Below are 17,342 nucleotides of genomic sequence, written 5' to 3' on the forward strand. Positions count from 1 at the left end.
TATCGTGGATACTTGTTTCACCTTTTGGCTGTTGTAAATAGTGCTACTAAGAACATGGGTGTCCAGTTATCTGGGTTCCCACTTGTTTTTATGTAGAGATGTTCTGCCTCTTTGTGTTTGTTCGGTTTCGATATGAATTTCAGAATTAGTGTATCCAGTTTCTCATGAATGAGGAGAACTGCTGCTGTATGTACTGGGATTGCATTCACTGCATAGCCCTCCGTGGGGAGCGCTGACGTTGTGCTGACATCATGTCTTTTTCTAAGAACATCTTGAGTCTTTCCAGTTTTTTATTGATTTTGTTTTTGAGAGAGTCTTGCTCTGTCGCCCAGGCTGGAGGGCAGTGGCTCGTCTCAGCTCACTGCAACTCCCATCTCCCAGGTTCCAGTGATTCTCCAGCCTCAGCCTCCCAAGTAGCTGGAATTAAAGGCACCTGCCACCATGCCTGACTGTTTTTTTGTATTTTTAGTAGAGATGGGGTTTCACCATGTTGGCCAGGCTGGTCTTGAACTCCTGACCTCAAGTGATCTGCCTGCCTCGGCCTCCCAAAGTGCTGGGATTAGAGGCGTGAGCCACCGTGCTTGGTCTCTGCATTTCTAACGGGCTCTTGGGTCCCCATACTACTGGATGGAGACTGCACTTTGAGCAGCAAGGCTCTAAACCAAGGGTCAACCTCCGTTCCTCCAGACACTGGGAGCTGCACACACGTGAGTGAAGCCAGTTAAGGGGTAGACAGGCATGCACATCGGCTTCTCCTGCAGCCAAGCTCACACCTGTCTGCTGCTTACACTGCCTCCTAGAATGAATAGTTACCTTGAGAGTAGGTGAGGCGTATACATTCACAGAATCCAAACAATAGGATGAGTGACAATGGCAAAGAAGTCTCTGAGCCAAGCAGCTCCCCGGACAGAAGCAGCCCTTCTCCAGGTTCACCTCTGTCCTCCGAGGGCGACTCATGCATTCAGAAGCTCCCATGCATATACATTTTGTAGTGGTTTTTACACAAAGATTAGCAGAGGAGTAGACGTGCTGCTCTGCACCCTGCCTCTTTCGCTGTACCTGGGAGATTGTTCTGCCTCAGTTCTGATGGGGCTGCCTTGTTCTTTTCAATGGCTGCTGAGTATCCCACTGGATGGTTGTGGTGTATCGAGCCAGCTCTTTAAGCGAACAGTTTGTTTGCGTCTGTTGCTAATGCAGGCGTGTTGCTGTGAATAGGTTTGTTTGTATATCATGTGTGTGGAAGCATCAATTCTCAGAAATGAGATTCCTGTTATGTTAGGATTGTGCAGGGAAATAGAACCACGGATATATGTATTTAAAGAAATATATTTCGGCCAGTCATGGTGGCTCACACCTGTAATCCCAGCACTTTGGGAGGCTGATGTGGGTGGATCTCTTGAGGCCAGGAGTTTGAGACTAGCCTGGCCAACATAGTGAAACCCGGTCTCTACTAAAACTACAAAAAAATCAGCTGGGCATGGTGGCCCATGCCTGTAGTCCCAGCTACTTGGAAAGCTGAGACACGAGAATTGCTTGAACCTGGGAGGCAGAGGTTGCAGTGAGCCAGGATCACGCCACTGCACTCCAGCCTGGGTGACAGAGCAAGACTCAATCTCAAAAACAAAAAAAAAAAAAGGAAAGAAATATATATATTTCAAGGAATTGGCTTCTACCATTTTGGGGCCTGGCAAGTCCAAAATCCCAGGGCATGCCAGCAGGGAGGGCAGACCAGAAATTGCAGCAGGAGCTAAGGCTGAGTCTACAGGCAGAATTTCTTCTTTTTAGGGAAACCTCATTTTTCTTAAGACCCTCAATTGATTGGATGAGGCCCATCCACATCATCGAGAATGGCCTCCTTCACTTACAGGGGGTTACACGTTACCCACGTCTACACAATATCTCCGCAGCAATACCTAGATTCGTGTTTGATGGAATCACTGAGGACTCGAGCCTAGCCAAGTTGACACATGAAACAGACCATCACAGCTGGGGAAAGGATGGCTTGTTTTAGACTGATAAAGATTACCCAGGGAAGGCCTGCTTCTATCCACACTGGCCAGTTTAGTCTGCACTAAAGTTGCTGGGGTTTTTTTGTTTTGTTTTTGTTTCTGTTTTTTTGGTGACAGAGTCTCACTCTGTTGCCCAGGCTGGAGTGCAGTGGCTCAATCTTGGCTCACTGCAACCTCTGCCTCCTGAGATCAAGTGATTCTCCTGCCTCAGCCTCCTGAGTAGCTGGGACTACAGGCGCGTGCCACCACACTCGGCTAATTTTTGTTTCTTTTTTAGTAGAGACAGGGTTTCACCATATTGGCCAGGCTTGTCTTGAACTCCTGACCTTGTGATCCATCCGCCTTGGCCTACCAAAGTGCTGGGGTTTCAGGCGTGAGCCGCTGTGCCCGGCCTCGTTGGGGTTTTTTGACAGCCTAATAGATGAAAATGACGTCTCATTATAATTTTAATTGGCATCCTCTTATGACGATGAGGTGGTGCATCTTTCTGTGTGTTGAGAGTTATTTCTATTTCTTGCTCAGCAAACAGTTCATCCAGGAGGAGTGTCTTGGCATGGCGAGATAGTAGACATCTGCGATTTCTGATGCAGACGCTCTGCATTTTGTCATTTGCTTTGTCATTTTTGTCTACGGTGGTTTTAGACTATGCTCAAGTTTTCTAGAGCTGAAAATTTGAGTGGGATTTGGGCTTCAGTGGTTTTTGTCATACTTTAAAAGGACTTTTGTCTTCCTGAGATGATAAATGAGGTAGACAATATTTTCTTTAATTTCTTATTTTAACTGTTACACGATACCTTTGGTCCATTCGAAGTGCTTTGATGTCAAGAATGAGGCAGGATCCAGGTGGCAGCAGAGGTCCCAGTCCCGTCCTGGGAGGGTCGTCTCGTTCCTGCTGGTCCGCTGCGGCGCTCGCTTCCTCTCTGCGTCGGGTCCTGTCTGCACCCTGTCTTCAGCCCTGTTTTCCTTCGTTTCATCCGTCAGTGTCACCCAGGTCACACTGGGACATCCCTATCCCGTGTTTCACCATCTAGTGCAGCCAGCACCCCCACATCACCCTCACTTTTTCTTTCGTTAAATTGTGCAGAAATATTCATCATGTCTATTTTATCATCTTAACCATTTTGGGGTACATAGTTCAGTGGCATTAAGTACATTCGTGTCGTGCCAGCATCACCAGCAGCCACCTCCAGGACCCTATCACCTTCCCACACTGAAACTCGGTCCTCATTAAACACATTCCCCATTCTCTGTCCCCGAGTCCCTGACAGCTACCATCCTATTGTCTGTCTCTGTGAATTCAACTAACCTAAGTACCTCATAGGAGTTGTGACTGGCTTATTTCATGTAGCATGATGTCCTCATCCAGGTGGTAGCAAGTGTCAGAGGTTCACGCCTATTTATTTATTGTGAGACAGAGTCTCGCTCTGTCCCCCAGGCTAGAGTGCAATGGCATGATCTCAGTTCACTGCAGCCTCGCCCTGCCTGGGTTCAAACAATTCTCCTGCCTCAGCCTCCCGAGTAGCTGAGATTACAGGTGTGTGCCACTACGCCTGGCTAATTTTTGTATTTTTAGCAGAGACAGGGTTTCACCATATTGGCCAGGCTGTTCTGGAATTCCTGACTTCAAGTGATCTGCCCATCTAGGCCTTCCAAAGTGTGTTGTTATTTTTAGAGACAGGATCTCTCTGTTATTGCCCAGGCTCGAGCGCAGTAGCATGATCCTAGGTCGCTGCTACCTCAGTCTCCCAGGCTCAAGCCATCCTCCCACCTCCACCGCCCAAGTAGCTGGGACCACAGGCATGCACCTCCACACCCGGGTGATTTTTTAATTTTTCGTAGAGACGGGGTGTCCCTGTGTTGCTCAGGTTGGTCTCGAACTCCTGGGCTCGAGCAGTCCTCACCTCGGCCTCCCGAAGTGCTGGGATTACAGGTTCACTCCTTTTTAATAAAGGCAGAATACTGTTCCGTTGATAGACACACCACATTATATTTACCCATTTCTTATATCGTGGATACTTGTTTCACCTTTTGGCTGTTGTAAATAGTGCTACTAAGAACATGGGTGTCCAGTTATCTGGGTTCCCACTTGTTTTTATGTAGAGATGTTCTGCCTCTTTGTGTTTGTTCGGTTTCGATATGAATTTCAGAATTAGTGTATCCAGTTTCTCATGAATGAGGAGAACTGCTGCTGTATGTACTGGGATTGCATTCACTGCATAGCCCTCCGTGGGGAGCGCTGACGTTGTGCTGACATCATGTCTTTTTCTAAGAACATCTTGAGTCTTTCCAGTTTTTTATTGATTTTGTTTTTGAGAGAGTCTTGCTCTGTCGCCCAGGCTGGAGGGCAGTGGCTCGTCTCAGCTCACTGCAACTCCCATCTCCCAGGTTCCAGTGATTCTCCAGCCTCAGCCTCCCAAGTAGCTGGGACTACACGTGTACACCACCATTCCCTGCTTAAGTGTTGTTTTATTGTAGAAACAGTGTTTCACCATGTTGGCAAGGCTGATCTCTGTCTCCCAGGCTGGAGGGCAGTGGCGCAATCTCAGCTCACTGCAAGCTCCGCCTCACCAGTGCACGCCATTCTCCTGCCTCAGCCTCCTGAGTGGCTGGGACTACAGGCGCCTGCCACCATGCCCAGCTAATGTTTTTGTATTTTTAGTAGAGATGGGGTTTCACTGTGTTAGCCAGGATGGTCTCGATCTCCTGACCTTGTGATCCACCTGCCTCAGCCTCCCAAGTCTGTTTTTAAGGCCTCCTTTTGCCGGGGCCTCAGGAATATTGTAAAGGTTTCTTTGTATAAGGTGCACATCTCTGAGGTTTATGCCTACATGTTCATTGTTGTGTACTGTAAAGCGGCTTTCCTCCCTCTGTGTCTCGTTTGTTGGTGTTAGATGCGATTTTGGTATATGAGCTTTAGATGTATCAATGCCATACCTCACACCCGTCCTGACTCTTACTGTTCGTAGCAGTTTTACAGCTGATTCTCATCGGTTCTCCTGGTGAGGACTCACACTGTCTGCCCCGCTCTGGGGCTCCAGCATTGCGCTGAATGCCTGCCTTCAGCCTGGTCCTGTCTCCTTTCCCCCATTTCCAGGTGGTGACCACCCCACCTCTCGGTCACTCTGGTCACAGAACATGGATGGGGAGTTCCGCCTCAGTCTCACCAATATGAAGTGCTTATTACATGCCTGGCATCTTTCTAAACTTACATCTTTCTAAAATTTCATCTTTTAACTCCTTTAATATTTTTAACCACCCCATGAGACCAGTGCCTCACATTAGCCCTGTTTTATAGAGAAGATACCAGAGCCTTGCTGAGGGGACCAGTACACTGCAGCTTCCTGAGATCCACCCATCCTGGGAAAGAAAAAAATTTTGCTAATAGGTGGGACTTTGGGGAGGGAGAAAGGAAGTGGTAGAAACTGTCTATATGCAGGTAGCTCAGACAGCTCCATTCTGTGGCTTTTGAAAGCCCAATGTTTTTTTCTACTGAGTCACTTGAGTGTTGATTAAAAAGCAGCAGCAGCCTTCAAATCTCTTTGGCAGGCTTGTAAATAATTTGGAAATGGTTTTTTTCTTTTTTTTAAATTTTTTTGAGATGGAGTCTTGCTCTGTCGCCCGGACTGGAGTGCAGTGGTGCAATCTTGGCCTCTGGGGTTCAAGTGATTCTCCTGCCTCAGCCTCCCGAGTAGCTGGAACTACAGGCGTGTGCCACCACACCTGGCTAGTTTTTGTATTTTTAAGAGAGGTGGTTTCACCACATTGACCAGCCTGGTCTGGAAGTGTAGTTTTTGCACTATCTGCCTGCTTACCTTTATAGAGCATATTTTGCCCCCTTCTATCAGAGGTACCCATTTAATGGTCAGGAAAAGCTGGTGGGAATACGACTCATAGCTGGGACATTCTCTGCACTGTGCATCGTTCCTCTCTGCCGCCACCATGGAGGAGATTGATGGGTTTGAAACCCAGGGGAAGGTCCTTGCCTTGCGAGGGTGTCCCTCATTAAGAATCTGGATCTGCTGATGTGCACATGGTGAAGTCAGAGGCTCTTCCTCACAGTGTCCCCTCCACCCTCCCACGAACTGTTCTTTCCTTCCAGGAGGCCAGCAAGCGCATCTCCAGCCACATCCCTTTGATCATCCAGTTCTTCATGCTCCAGACATATGGCCAGCAGCTTCAGAAGGCCATGCTGCAGCTCCTGCAGGACAAAGACACCTATAGCTGGCTCCTGAAGGAGCGGAGCGACACCAGCGACAAGCGGAAGTTCCTGAAGGAGCGGCTTGCACGGCTGACGCAAGCTCGGCGCCGGCTCGCCCAGTTCCCTGGCTAACCATGCTCTGTCCAGCCCTGTAGACGTGCGCTCACACCGTCTGCCCCTGTTCCTAGGTAACTACTGGACAGACGACTTGAGTGCTCAGTAGTCAGACTTGATATTCACAGTCGCTGCTTCTCCATTAGCCCACGGCAATTTAGCAAGAGGCTGTGAGAGCAGTTTGGTTTCCAGCATGAAGACACAGCCCCACCCTCAGGTGCACATGAGCTGGTGGGGATGAAGGATGATGTCTTTGTACTGGGAAAGGGATTTTCAGCCCTCAGAATTGCTCCGCCTGGCAGCTCTTCCCCTTCTCTGTATTCTTAGGAGCTGACCTGGGCTGAGCATCACAGAAGCTTATTTCCTGGTTTTTGTAATGTCCCTACGCAAACCCGGTGTTTCAGGAGCATGAGTGCCGTGTGTGTGAGTCCTGTCAGAGTCCTGTCCCCGCTTTAATAAACTTATTTCTAGGGGGCACCGCTCTGCCATGTTTTGTATTTTGGGGAGAAGCCTGAAACTATCAGGCAGGACGTAACGGAGCAGTCGGCGCTAAAGCTGCCCTCCATGGCGGGCCCTGATGATTTCCTACAGACTGGAGGGAAATGGGGGCACACACTTGAAAAAAATGAAACAGAATATGAAGCCAGCGGTGCTGTTAATAATGTGCATTGATCAAGTGTCCAATGTGTTGAGTCACTGGGTACCTAGCATGGAGTTGAAAAGCACAAGGCCCAGTCAAGAGGAGGTTGTCAGGCCAGGTGTGGTGGCTCACGCTGTAATCCCAGCACTTTGGGAGGCCAAGGCAGGTGGATCACCTGAGGCCAGGAGTTCAGGACTAGCCTGACCAATATGGTGAAACCCCGTTTCTACTAAAAATCCAAAAATTAGCTGGGTGTGGTGGCATGTGCCTATAGTCCCAGCTACTCAGGAGGCTGAGACAGGAGAATTGCTTGAACCCAGGAGGTGGAGGTTGCAGTGAGCCCAGATTGTGCCACTGTACTCCAGTCTGGGCTACAGAGTAAGACTCCATATCAGAAAAAAAGAGGTTTCCCAGTGGGCCTTTACCTGCAGAGGCTGTGGCCAGGGGAGTGGTCTGGGAAGCAGAGAAGGCAGAACCCGACTGAAGTTCTCTTTGGTCTAGCCTGGTGGGGGGAAACTCTAAGCCACACTCTTACGCCCTGAGCCTGAGAACCATGACTGCCAATCGGTGCTGCTGTTGGGCCTCCTCACCATGAGGCCAAGGCAGGCTCAAGGGCAGGAAATTGAACAGTGGACTGGATAGATGGGGCAGGAGAGGACCAAACACTGTGTCCCTTAAGGGGAGAGTTGAAGGATCAGGATTGCCCGAGCTTAGGAAAGGGAAAGAGAAAGACCGGCCTTGCCTCACCTTGGTCCTCTGACCAGCAGCCTCAACATCACCCCCTTACAAGGAAATGGAGGCTGGTCCTACTCACCAGGCAGAACTTCAAAGATGCAGTAATTACTCTGAAAAAAAATTGCATAATTTATTTGCATGATGCTCATTTTCACAATTGAACTTTACAGTTTAAAAAATACAAAAAAGACAAACGGTTGCTCACATAAATAAAAAGGGGCAATAAAGAAGGAAGACGTTTTCACCATTACAACACCTTTTAGGATGTGCCTTGGGGAGCAGGCACCTTATAGTGCCACCTGTTTCCAAGGTCCCTGGGAATGCTGCTCTCTACAGAGGCGCGTGCACAGACGGATCCTGCAAATGGGATTGCGTGACCTTCCATTTCAAGGTTAAGTCCTAGCAGTAGAATCATTCATTTCATTCCTGCAAACTTGGCCAAGAGGCAGAACCATGTTAGAGTAGCGCTCATGGTTATGGCACTTGGTAATACCAGAGGGCCCCTTCCCCTGGTTGGAAACCCACAGCATTGGAAGGAACCACAGAGAGTCCAAAACGAAATACATCTTTCTCTTCTTCACCGCCACCATGGGCACTTTCCTTCAGCACATTCATTTATAGAACGTTAAGTCAGAAGCCAATCATTTTGTCAAAGTATCTCAAATAGGCCACCACTCAAACTTGGCAAAAAGATGATAATTTCAAAGAGTTAAATGTAGGTGGACTACTTGGAGACATCAAATGCTAAGATTCCAGGAGCATTGAGGTAGCAATGTGTAGAAACATAACATGGAAACAGTGTACCTAAAACTGAGCATCCTTGATTTCTCCCATGGACCTCAATTTCCAGTGACTAGTAGGCCTGAAGAGGCCAACGTGGTGCCAGACTTGGTCCCCTGCCAGGACCAAGGGGCATGTGCAATATCCAGGGTGCTGGCAGCAGGGTCGGGGAGGATGAGGAGGAAGGCTGAGTCTCCCTCCCAGGAGCCCCACCCAATGTGCAGGTGGAGACCTGCACCAGGAGTGCTCAGGGCAAGTTCCTCTGCAACTGCTTCCCTTGCACCAAGGGCACTGTCTACATTCTCACCCTGTAAAAACGAAAATGTTTCTGTTGCCCTTACAAGTGACTACCATGTCACCACCCATGAAGGGCTGGTTCCTTTATTTCCAGCCACCATCCGGGGCTGCTAAGGCACTAAGAACCAATCATCAAAAACGCCCTATGGAGAGCTAGGCTGGGGACACTACCCAAGTGGCCCCAGAGGGCAGCCACTGCAGGTGCCACCTGGCTGTCTCCCTTTCCATGTCTCTCCCTTTTCCATCTCAAGCCATCCAGCAGCTGAGAGGCAACAGCTCCATGCTCATCCAAAAGTGACCCCTGGAAAGGACTCAAAAGGAAGATCTCAATGGGGCAGCCTCCACCCCTCTCATTCACACTTGACCGCCAGTGTCCACAACCAGCCGGCCATCACCCCTTGTGGGCAAGGGGTTAGGGAGAGCAGGCTGGGCAGTGGGCCACTGCAGACTACACAGAATGGCAGAGAGTGCCAAAGCCAGACAAGTTCACTGTTTAATAAAAGTGAAGTGACCTCTGAATCATCTGTAAGAGTAAATCATGCACGGGGAAGCAAAACCAGCCACTTTGTTTTCTCGTAGAACGACGTCAAGGACAAAGATCGTGAGGATTAGTCGTCTGCCTGTTCAAAAAGGAAAAAAAAAAAGTATTATTTTCTTAAGACAAAGGCAGAAAATAGTTTTTTTCCTCTAGGTTCACATGAAGCACTTAGAAACCAAATAAGCAAGCTTAATAGCACAAAGGATCATTTTTCTCTCCAGCATGGAGGTCAGAGTTAGGCTGAGCATGGCGGGGCAGGAGCTCCTGGAGGAGCAGGCAGCATATGTGCAGGCCAGCCTGAGGGGCATCTCTTCAGCAGAGTCTGGGCTTCCCCCAGCTGTTCTCCTGCCACACAGTCCCTCCCCGCACAGCCACACGGACCCACCTGCAGCCGCCAAACATACCCGGCTCATTTGCTAGCTCCATCCTGGCGTGAGTCCGCCCCTCAGCCTGGCTGACCGTCCCAGCCCTGCCAGCTTCCCTCCTGCCCCGCCTCCCCTGGGATCATCTGTTTCCAGCACTGGGCCCTGTGCCAGGCGAGGCCAAGCTGGGCCCCATGGTCATGGGAAGGCCCTGAGTCCTGCGTGTCATCTGAAGGAGACACAGGTCGGGCCTTAGCGGGAAATGCCCCCTGGTTCTGCTGCTCCTTTAACAGACTGGGCATCTGGGAGACTTGAGAGGACACAGAATAGAGCATTTTCTTCCACTAGTAGCCCAGCCCTGGAAAACAGCAATCTGAGAAAACTACAGGCCTGAGGGCCTGGAGATAAGAAGATCTGGTTCTCAACCTCTATCCGGGCAATGCCCAAGGCCAGGGCTCTGCTAAACAGAGACGTCCGTGAGGTTCACGGGGAACCCCTGGGACCTTCCCTCGTGCTTGAGTCTGGGGCATCAGAGAACCCTGGCTGCTCCTGCACTTCCTAACCTTGGGGGCTGCCCAGGGGCCACTCGATAGCCCCAGAAAAGGATGAGCACAGTCGGTTCTTCCCTCTGCTCTCTATAAATCAAAAGCTTTATGTGAGGCCAGGCACAGTGGTTCACGCCTGTAATCCCATCACTTTGGGAGGCAGAGGTGGGTGGATCACCTGAGGTCAGGGCTTCGAGACCAGCCTGGCCAACATGGAGAAACCCCATCTCTACTAAAAATACAAAAAGTAGCTGGCCGTGGTGCCGGGTGCCTGTAATCCCAGCTACTCGGGAGGCTGAGGCAGGAGAATCACTTGAACCCAGGAGCCAAAGGTTGCAGTGAGTTGAAATCGTGCCACTGCACTCCAGTCTGGGCGACAGAGTGAGACTCCATCTCAAAAAAAAAAAAAAAAAAAGTTTGATGCGAGGTGGCCTGGGTGGAATAACTGAGTCAGCTGAGCCAGAACTAAGTGTGATCGACAGAGCAGGAAGGAGTTTCACACAAGCCGAGCCCCAGCGCTTTTCATCCAAGCACCAGGGGAAATATGCAAGTGAAGTCAGTGAGAGGCAATGAGCAATGGGTGGACACCAGGGGGGCGGGGCTGTGGCTGGAGTAAGTGGGGTTTGTTTCATGCTGACCAGTGGTCAGTAGTCAGCTTCCAGCAGCAGAACCATACATAACAGATGTCTAGCTTTGGCTTGAGGAATCAGAGAACACAGTCAGAAGGAGGACAGGATAGTTACCCTCATTTGTCGATAAATCCAGTCCGTGAACACGGTCACATTCCCGTACACTCCTGGTCTGTAAGCTTTGGCACAGCCAGATCCCCAGCTTGTATCCCCGATCAGCCACCAGACATCGTTCTTCAAAGTGACCAGAGGCCCTCCACTGTCACCCTGGGGGACACGGCAAGGTACAGAGAGCAGAAAATCAAATCACAATCCACTGCACACCACTGACCAGGCCTAGAGGAGGTGGGGGTGTGTGTTGCGGTGTGAGTTACGAGTGACTGTGTGGGCTTCAAGTCTCCACCATCAAAGGGTGATGGTAACAGAGATGTAACCCCCAAAGAGACAGCCCCCACCCTGAATTTTAATCGGTACAAGCGAATAGTTACCAAATAAATTGCTGTTCATAATTTAAAATAGTCTAAATACTTGTTTCTGTTCCACTGGCACTTTTACCAAATAACAGTTTTTCAGAGGGCGCGTGTGATTTGCTGTTTGTACTGGCTTCTGCCACCAGAAGTGTTCACACTGTTGGTGGCCATCACTTCCCATGACTGCCCCGAGCTGGCTCCATGTCACTGCGGAGGCTCTGCTGACCCCAAGAATGCCCTCTCTCTCATGGGGGGTTCAGTAGGATCTGGTAAGGGTCAAAGGTAGAATAAAAATGTTGAATTACCTGGCAAGAATCCACGGTCCCCTGCAGGAAGCCGGCACAGATCATGGCTGGTGTGATCAGGCTGTCATAGACATATTTGCTGTTGCATCTCCACGGCTCAATGAGAGGCACCATGGCAGCGTTCAGCACGTCTGAGGTCTTCCCTAAGGACAGGGAGACTTGTGGAGCTCCCAGTGTTGCCAGCAGCTCTCGCAGGGAGAGCACACTTCCCTCCCTGAGACCTGCACACACGCTGCACAGATGGTCACAGCTGTCTCTCCAGCCCTGCCCCCGTCAGCTCATCCTAGCACCAAGCCCTCTCTCCTGGGAAACCTGGATTCTCCTTACAACCGGCAGTGCCTGTGCTGAATGCAGCTCTGGAGTTCAGCTTTAGGGAAAGAACTTCCCAGTTCTGAAACCACAGGGCTCTATCAGTGCCGTGGAATCCACCTCTTATTCACCAAAGGCTTGGTTCTGCGGAACCAATTTCCCTCTCCTCACTGAACACTACCCAGGCCACACAGGCTCCTGTTTCCCCTCTGGCACGTACACACCCTTCTGGAGCACACACAACCCTCCCTAGGCCGCCTGCTTCTTGGCTCCCCTGCACATTAGAGCTTCTCAAGACACGGCCTGCACTTGCTACCTCTGCATTTCCCACTCTCGCTTCGCCTCCCCTTGGGTATCTTCTGGGCACCGTGGGCTTAATGTGCAAAACCAGAACCCTCCATCACAGCTTCTCCCACCCCAAATTCTCACCAACCAATATTCCCTGGCTTGGAAGGTGGCACCACCCGCCACCCTGGGACTTCAGTCACAGAGCGGAAAGCCGTCGTTCCTGACTTCTCACTGTCTCTCCCACAGACGTGCAACCCATCGGCAAGTCTGGTGGCTCTAGCCCAAATGTACCCTCATGTCTCCACAACCATGCCCACACTCTGCTATGAGCTGCCTTCCCGTCTCAGGGAACCACAGCAATGGACTCGTCACCATGATCCTCATCTCCATCCATTCATCCCCACTCCCCACACAGCTGCCAGATCATGGCACTCCCTGGCTCACGATCTCGCTACCTCAAGCAGACGAGAAGCTGGTGTCTTCACCATAATCCACAAGGACCTATGCAATCTGGCCCCAGCCCACCTTCTTGGCCCCTTGACCACACCTTAAGATACACGCACTAGCCTTTTTGATGTGTACACATTTCTGCCATTTGAGTCTCAGCTCAAATGCCACCTCTTCCAAGAAGCCTTCCCTGACCACCCCTTCAAAGTAGCCGGGACCTTGCTCCCCACCCTCAGATATCTGGAAGTACCTCGCTCAGTTGTTTGTCTTCTGTCTGACCACACCTGCCCCCCGCCCCCGGCCCCCACATCCACAAGAGGTAAAGCTCCTGACAGCAGAGACGTTTGTCTTAACTCTGTTCACTTCTGCATTCCCAGCACCTGAGGAGCACTCATCTCGTACTAGGTGCAGGTGTGCATGCATATTTGTCGCTATTCCCTTCATCTTGGATTCCATGAGGCCTTTTGCCCAGCTTGTGGCTCCACTGCAGTAAGTTTCTGCTGATGAGGAGCCAGGATGCCCCCCACTACCTTCCCTGATGCTTCCCCCAAATCACCCAACCTTTGTACTTTTCTCCTTGTTTGAACGGATTTGCCGTCTGTATGGCCTAGATGCTTTTGAGAAGGATGTAAACAATATGTAAAATGAACCTTGGTGCCTGCCACTAAGCTCTTCCAACCCTCCATAAAAATGAAGCAGCCAGGCTCCCTTCATTTGAAAGACTGTCAGAGAGAAATGCAGATTGCAACTGAAGGGGGCCGAGAGAGCCTCTCTCTGTGGTTATCAGGGCAGAGGACAGGCTTAGATGTGGCCACCACAGGTCCAGGATGCCCGTCCTCACCAAGCCCCCTGTCACTCAGCCATGGAGGCCTTGGTGGGATCTCCAGGGCAGCTCTAAGCTCACAGTGGGTGCAGCACAGGAGATCCTGCACCTCTAAACACGTATGACCCAGATACTTCAAAAGCCATTCCACATGCTGCTCCGTGTGATCATAATAAGAACACAGTGTATTAGGTAGACTGGGCAGGATTTCTCTCATTTAGCAGATGGAGAAACTGAGGCACAAGGACTGCGGGAATCACCCAAAGTCATCCAATCCTTGAGTAGTAGAACTGGGATTAAAACCTGGACCTCCCACTTTCGAACCCAATGCTCCATCTGTGGGCCCTGCAGTCCTCCATGCCCAGGAGCCTCACCTTTCTCCTGGGTGGCCCCCCACCCAGAAATCCAGCAGTGCTGTTTTGGCTCCAGCATCATGCCTGGGTTGGGCAGACATACTGGTTTCACCATCTCTGTTTTAAGAAGAGAAAACACAGTGAGCCAGGCTGGTATCACCCAAGGCCTCGGGCTGTGTCTCTACCTGGCCTTCCCACATGCAGGCTGCTGGGCCTGGCACCCCGGCCACCCTGCCCAGAGGACCCTGCATCCCAACAAGTCCCTCATCTCACTTTCTCCCCTGCCGGACCCCTCCTTCTGGCAGGCAAGAAGTTATGCTACTTATAAGTAGAATTATTTGCTAACTCTGCTTCTAAGAGGAATTATTTGCTAGCTCTGCTTCTAAAATTACACATCTCCAGGTGACCAAGATGGGAAAGACACACAGGAGGCAACAGCCAAAAAGCCGATGGAGTCAGCTTTCGCCCCAGAGGCACCACGCCGTTGCTCGCGTATTCGCTCTTCTATATGTGAACCCTTCCCAGTGTGAATACAGACACGTTGTGGGGAGGGCTGAGGTTTTGCTTCTTCTCTATCCACATGGGGCTAGAACATTCCAGACCGTTGGATGGACCACAGTGGGACCGAATAAGAGGCTAAGAGAAAGCAGGTTTGTCCTGAATTAAGCAACTTGGTTTTAGAATGTACCTTTAAAAATCAAGGATCTTGACACATCTCAATAGTAGTTCTCAACTAGAAGTGACTTTGACTCAAAGGGGATGTTTGGCACTGTCAGCAGACAACACTGGTTATCACAATTTGGGAGCTACTGGCCTCCAGTGGGTAGAGGCTGGGGACACTGCTAAACATCCTACAAGGCACAAGAGAGCCCCAGAACAGATGTCAAGAGTGCTGCAGTGGGAAAGCCCTGTTCTAGCCTTTTCCACCCCTGGCTTGAATCGTCACCACTCAGTATAGTACAGAACAGATGTGGTGGCTGCTGCCTCCCCCCAAATGCGGCAGGTGCTCTTAGCCTCTGTGAGCCTCTCCCACTGGCCACCCACTGCACACCACCCTCGCTCAACGCAAATGCCTCCCTTCCATTTGGCACAGCACAAGTGTCATTTCCAATCAACATCTCCTTAAGATTCTGCCAACTTGCTTGCCAAGCCTGAGCCACGTGTACCGTTGAAAGTCAGAGGCGTATGCAGCTTCATCAGCGCAATGTCATTGTTCTTGGTCTTGGAGTCATAATTTGGATGAGAAATCACTTTTTCTACTCGGTGTCCTTTTTCATAGAGCATGAAAGATTGTCTCAAAATCCCCGCAAATGCCGTCCATTGCCACGGATTGTTAAGAGGTCTGGGAGAGAAGAAGGACTCAGTATCTCAGAGCCATAAACACGGAGCTCTTGGTGGATGAACTTCCAACATCAGAAGCTGGAGGCAAGACACCCAGGGGCGGGATGATTCACCAAAAACCACACAGGGAGACAGTGGAGGAGGGGCTTGGCCTCCCCTTCTCCCCCACACTCCCTCCACTCCGACTCCCCACCTCAGCCCCCGACATCATCCCTCTTTCTGGCTCTTGTGTCACCTTCGAGGAATCTGCAGCACCCACCATGGGGCCGACATCCCTCCCTGGGGTTTTAAGGCCATTTCTAAAAGGACTGGCCCTTATTTTCCTTTGTATGCCAAAGCATTTCCTTGCACATAGTAGGTGCTTAATAAATGGGTACTGATGAACAGACTTGAAGTCCAATATCAATCAAACCATTTCCTTTACCCAGGTGTTTCCCTCTTAAGATAATCCCAGCTCCTAGTGGACCCAGAGCATTCGGGAGTAGGAAGAGGGGGAGAGAAGGGCGCACCCTTGGGTAATAGCCCTTGAGAGAAACCCAGCTCCTAGAGGGCCCAGAGCACGCAGGGTGTGAAGATGGGCAGAGAAGGGAGCACCCTTGGGTAACAGCCCTTGCTTCCTTGACCTTCATAACAGCCCAAGAGGGGAAGGGCATGCGCATCTCATAGCTGCATGCACCATGGGTCAGATGTTAAGTGAATCATCTAAGGCCACGCAGCCAGAGAGGGCTGGGCCAAGAGTCAAACCCAGTTCAGAAAATACAAAACCCTGTATTTTCTAAGGCAGAAAAATACATCCACTGAGCGAGGCCTCCTCCAAAGCAGCATGTGACCAAAAGCACTATGTGTTTAAGAAAAAGGAGAGGGGTTAGTAGCTTCCATAAATGCTAACACTGTCACAGCTAGCCTCACCCCTACCTAGCCCTTTGCATGAGCAATGCTGTGGCCAAGCACACTTAACCCCAGGGACCTTCCAGCAGGGCAGCCTGAGGCCCCGAGCCTGTCTGAGCGTGTCCTCTCCTGGGACTAGTGTCCGGGAGAAAGGAGACCTCAGGGGGCGGGGGCTTCACTCAAGGGCAGGACAGAGCTCAGAGGACAGTGGCTGAAAGGAACGCTGGTCATGGTGACATCGTAGAGAATGTTCCACCTGCACCCTGTGTCCCGCGTGCAGGGGACACTCAGTGCATACGTGCTGAAGGATGACACAGCCATATGCTGCCCGGCATGAGTGCACCTGGTGCCCCACGAGCCTAGGAAGCAGGCGCAACACTCTCCCCATTTAAACACAAGGACGCCCGGGCTGCAAGGGTTGAGATCCTGCTCAAGGTCACAGGATGACTGGAGGCCAGCCCGGAGACCCCACCCAGCCCGCGCTGCCCCGGCATACTTTTCCACGCAGTGGGCAGCTGTCACGATCCACTCGGGGGTGATGATGGAGCCTCCGCACACATGGATGTTCTGGACGTGCAGGCTGACCTGCCAGGGCCAGGCCCCCGGGTACGCGTTCTGGCCGCCCACGATCCTGCTCTGGCGGCTTGAGTTTGAGCGGACCCCGCAAGCTGAGGAAGACAAACGGGAGGCCAGTGGGGTGAGATTAGCAGAAGCCGCCCAGCCACCCAGAGCCCTCCCCTCCCGAGGGTCTCCCAGGATGCAAGGACAGGGCAGATGGCACCGGCACCACTGCTGGGGGCAGACTCAGGGGGCTCCTGGGGGCATTCTCTTGCTTAGAGAAGGGAGGACGCCCCTTCAGCCCACCCAGACGCAGGAAGCACCATATCCCTGAACACTCCTGTGATCCCATGGGGTCTCCTGGGACCCAGGTCGGGGTGTTCTGGATAACAAGGCCCTGGGGACTCCTTGAGTCTTGGAGGGACTGACACTACTCAAGGGCCCCAGATTCTCACACAAAGAAAAGTAAGATGGGAGAGGCAGGCTGGGACTGAGGGGGTGAGGAGACGAGGGGGTGAGTGAGATGGTGAGGGGGTGAGTGAGACGGTGAGGGGGTGAGTGAGACCGTGAAGGGGTGAGTGAGGAGGTGAGGGGGTGAATGAGAAGGTGAAGGGGTGAGTGAAGAGGTGAGTGAGGAGGTGAGGGGTGAATGAAGAGGTGAGTGAGGAGGTGAAGAGGTGAGTGAGGAGGTGAGGAGGTGAGTGAGGAGGTGA

General features: G+C 51.3%; 2 protein-coding genes across 2 annotated transcripts in view; one reads left to right on the forward strand and one right to left on the reverse strand.

Moving 5' to 3' along the window:
• Positions 1 to 6,792, forward strand: part of MX1 (MX dynamin-like GTPase 1) — a 32,448-nt gene extending 25,656 nt beyond the window's left edge. Inside the window, exon 14 of the mRNA XM_011954059.1 lies at positions 6,109 to 6,792. Coding sequence (XP_011809449.1) covers positions 6,109 to 6,339 — 231 coding nt within the window. The 3' untranslated portion in view covers positions 6,340 to 6,792. The remainder of the gene's footprint in view (positions 1 to 6,108) is intronic.
• Positions 6,793 to 7,801: 1,009 nt separating this feature from the next.
• Positions 7,802 to 17,342, reverse strand: part of TMPRSS2 (transmembrane protease, serine 2) — a 14,627-nt gene continuing 5,086 nt past the window's right edge. The window contains exons 2-7 of the mRNA XM_011954221.1: positions 16,568 to 16,820; positions 15,009 to 15,184; positions 13,864 to 13,959; positions 11,623 to 11,765; positions 10,962 to 11,114; positions 7,802 to 9,393 (exon numbers count right to left, since the gene is read on the reverse strand). Coding sequence (XP_011809611.1) covers positions 9,382 to 9,393; positions 10,962 to 11,114; positions 11,623 to 11,765; positions 13,864 to 13,959; positions 15,009 to 15,184; positions 16,568 to 16,820 — 833 coding nt within the window. The 3' untranslated portion in view covers positions 7,802 to 9,381. The remainder of the gene's footprint in view (positions 9,394 to 10,961; positions 11,115 to 11,622; positions 11,766 to 13,863; positions 13,960 to 15,008; positions 15,185 to 16,567; positions 16,821 to 17,342) is intronic.

This window comes from Colobus angolensis, unplaced genomic scaffold, assembly GCF_000951035.1.
Source record: "Colobus angolensis palliatus isolate OR3802 unplaced genomic scaffold, Cang.pa_1.0 Scaffold38, whole genome shotgun sequence".
NCBI lineage: Eukaryota > Metazoa > Chordata > Mammalia > Primates > Cercopithecidae > Colobus > Colobus angolensis.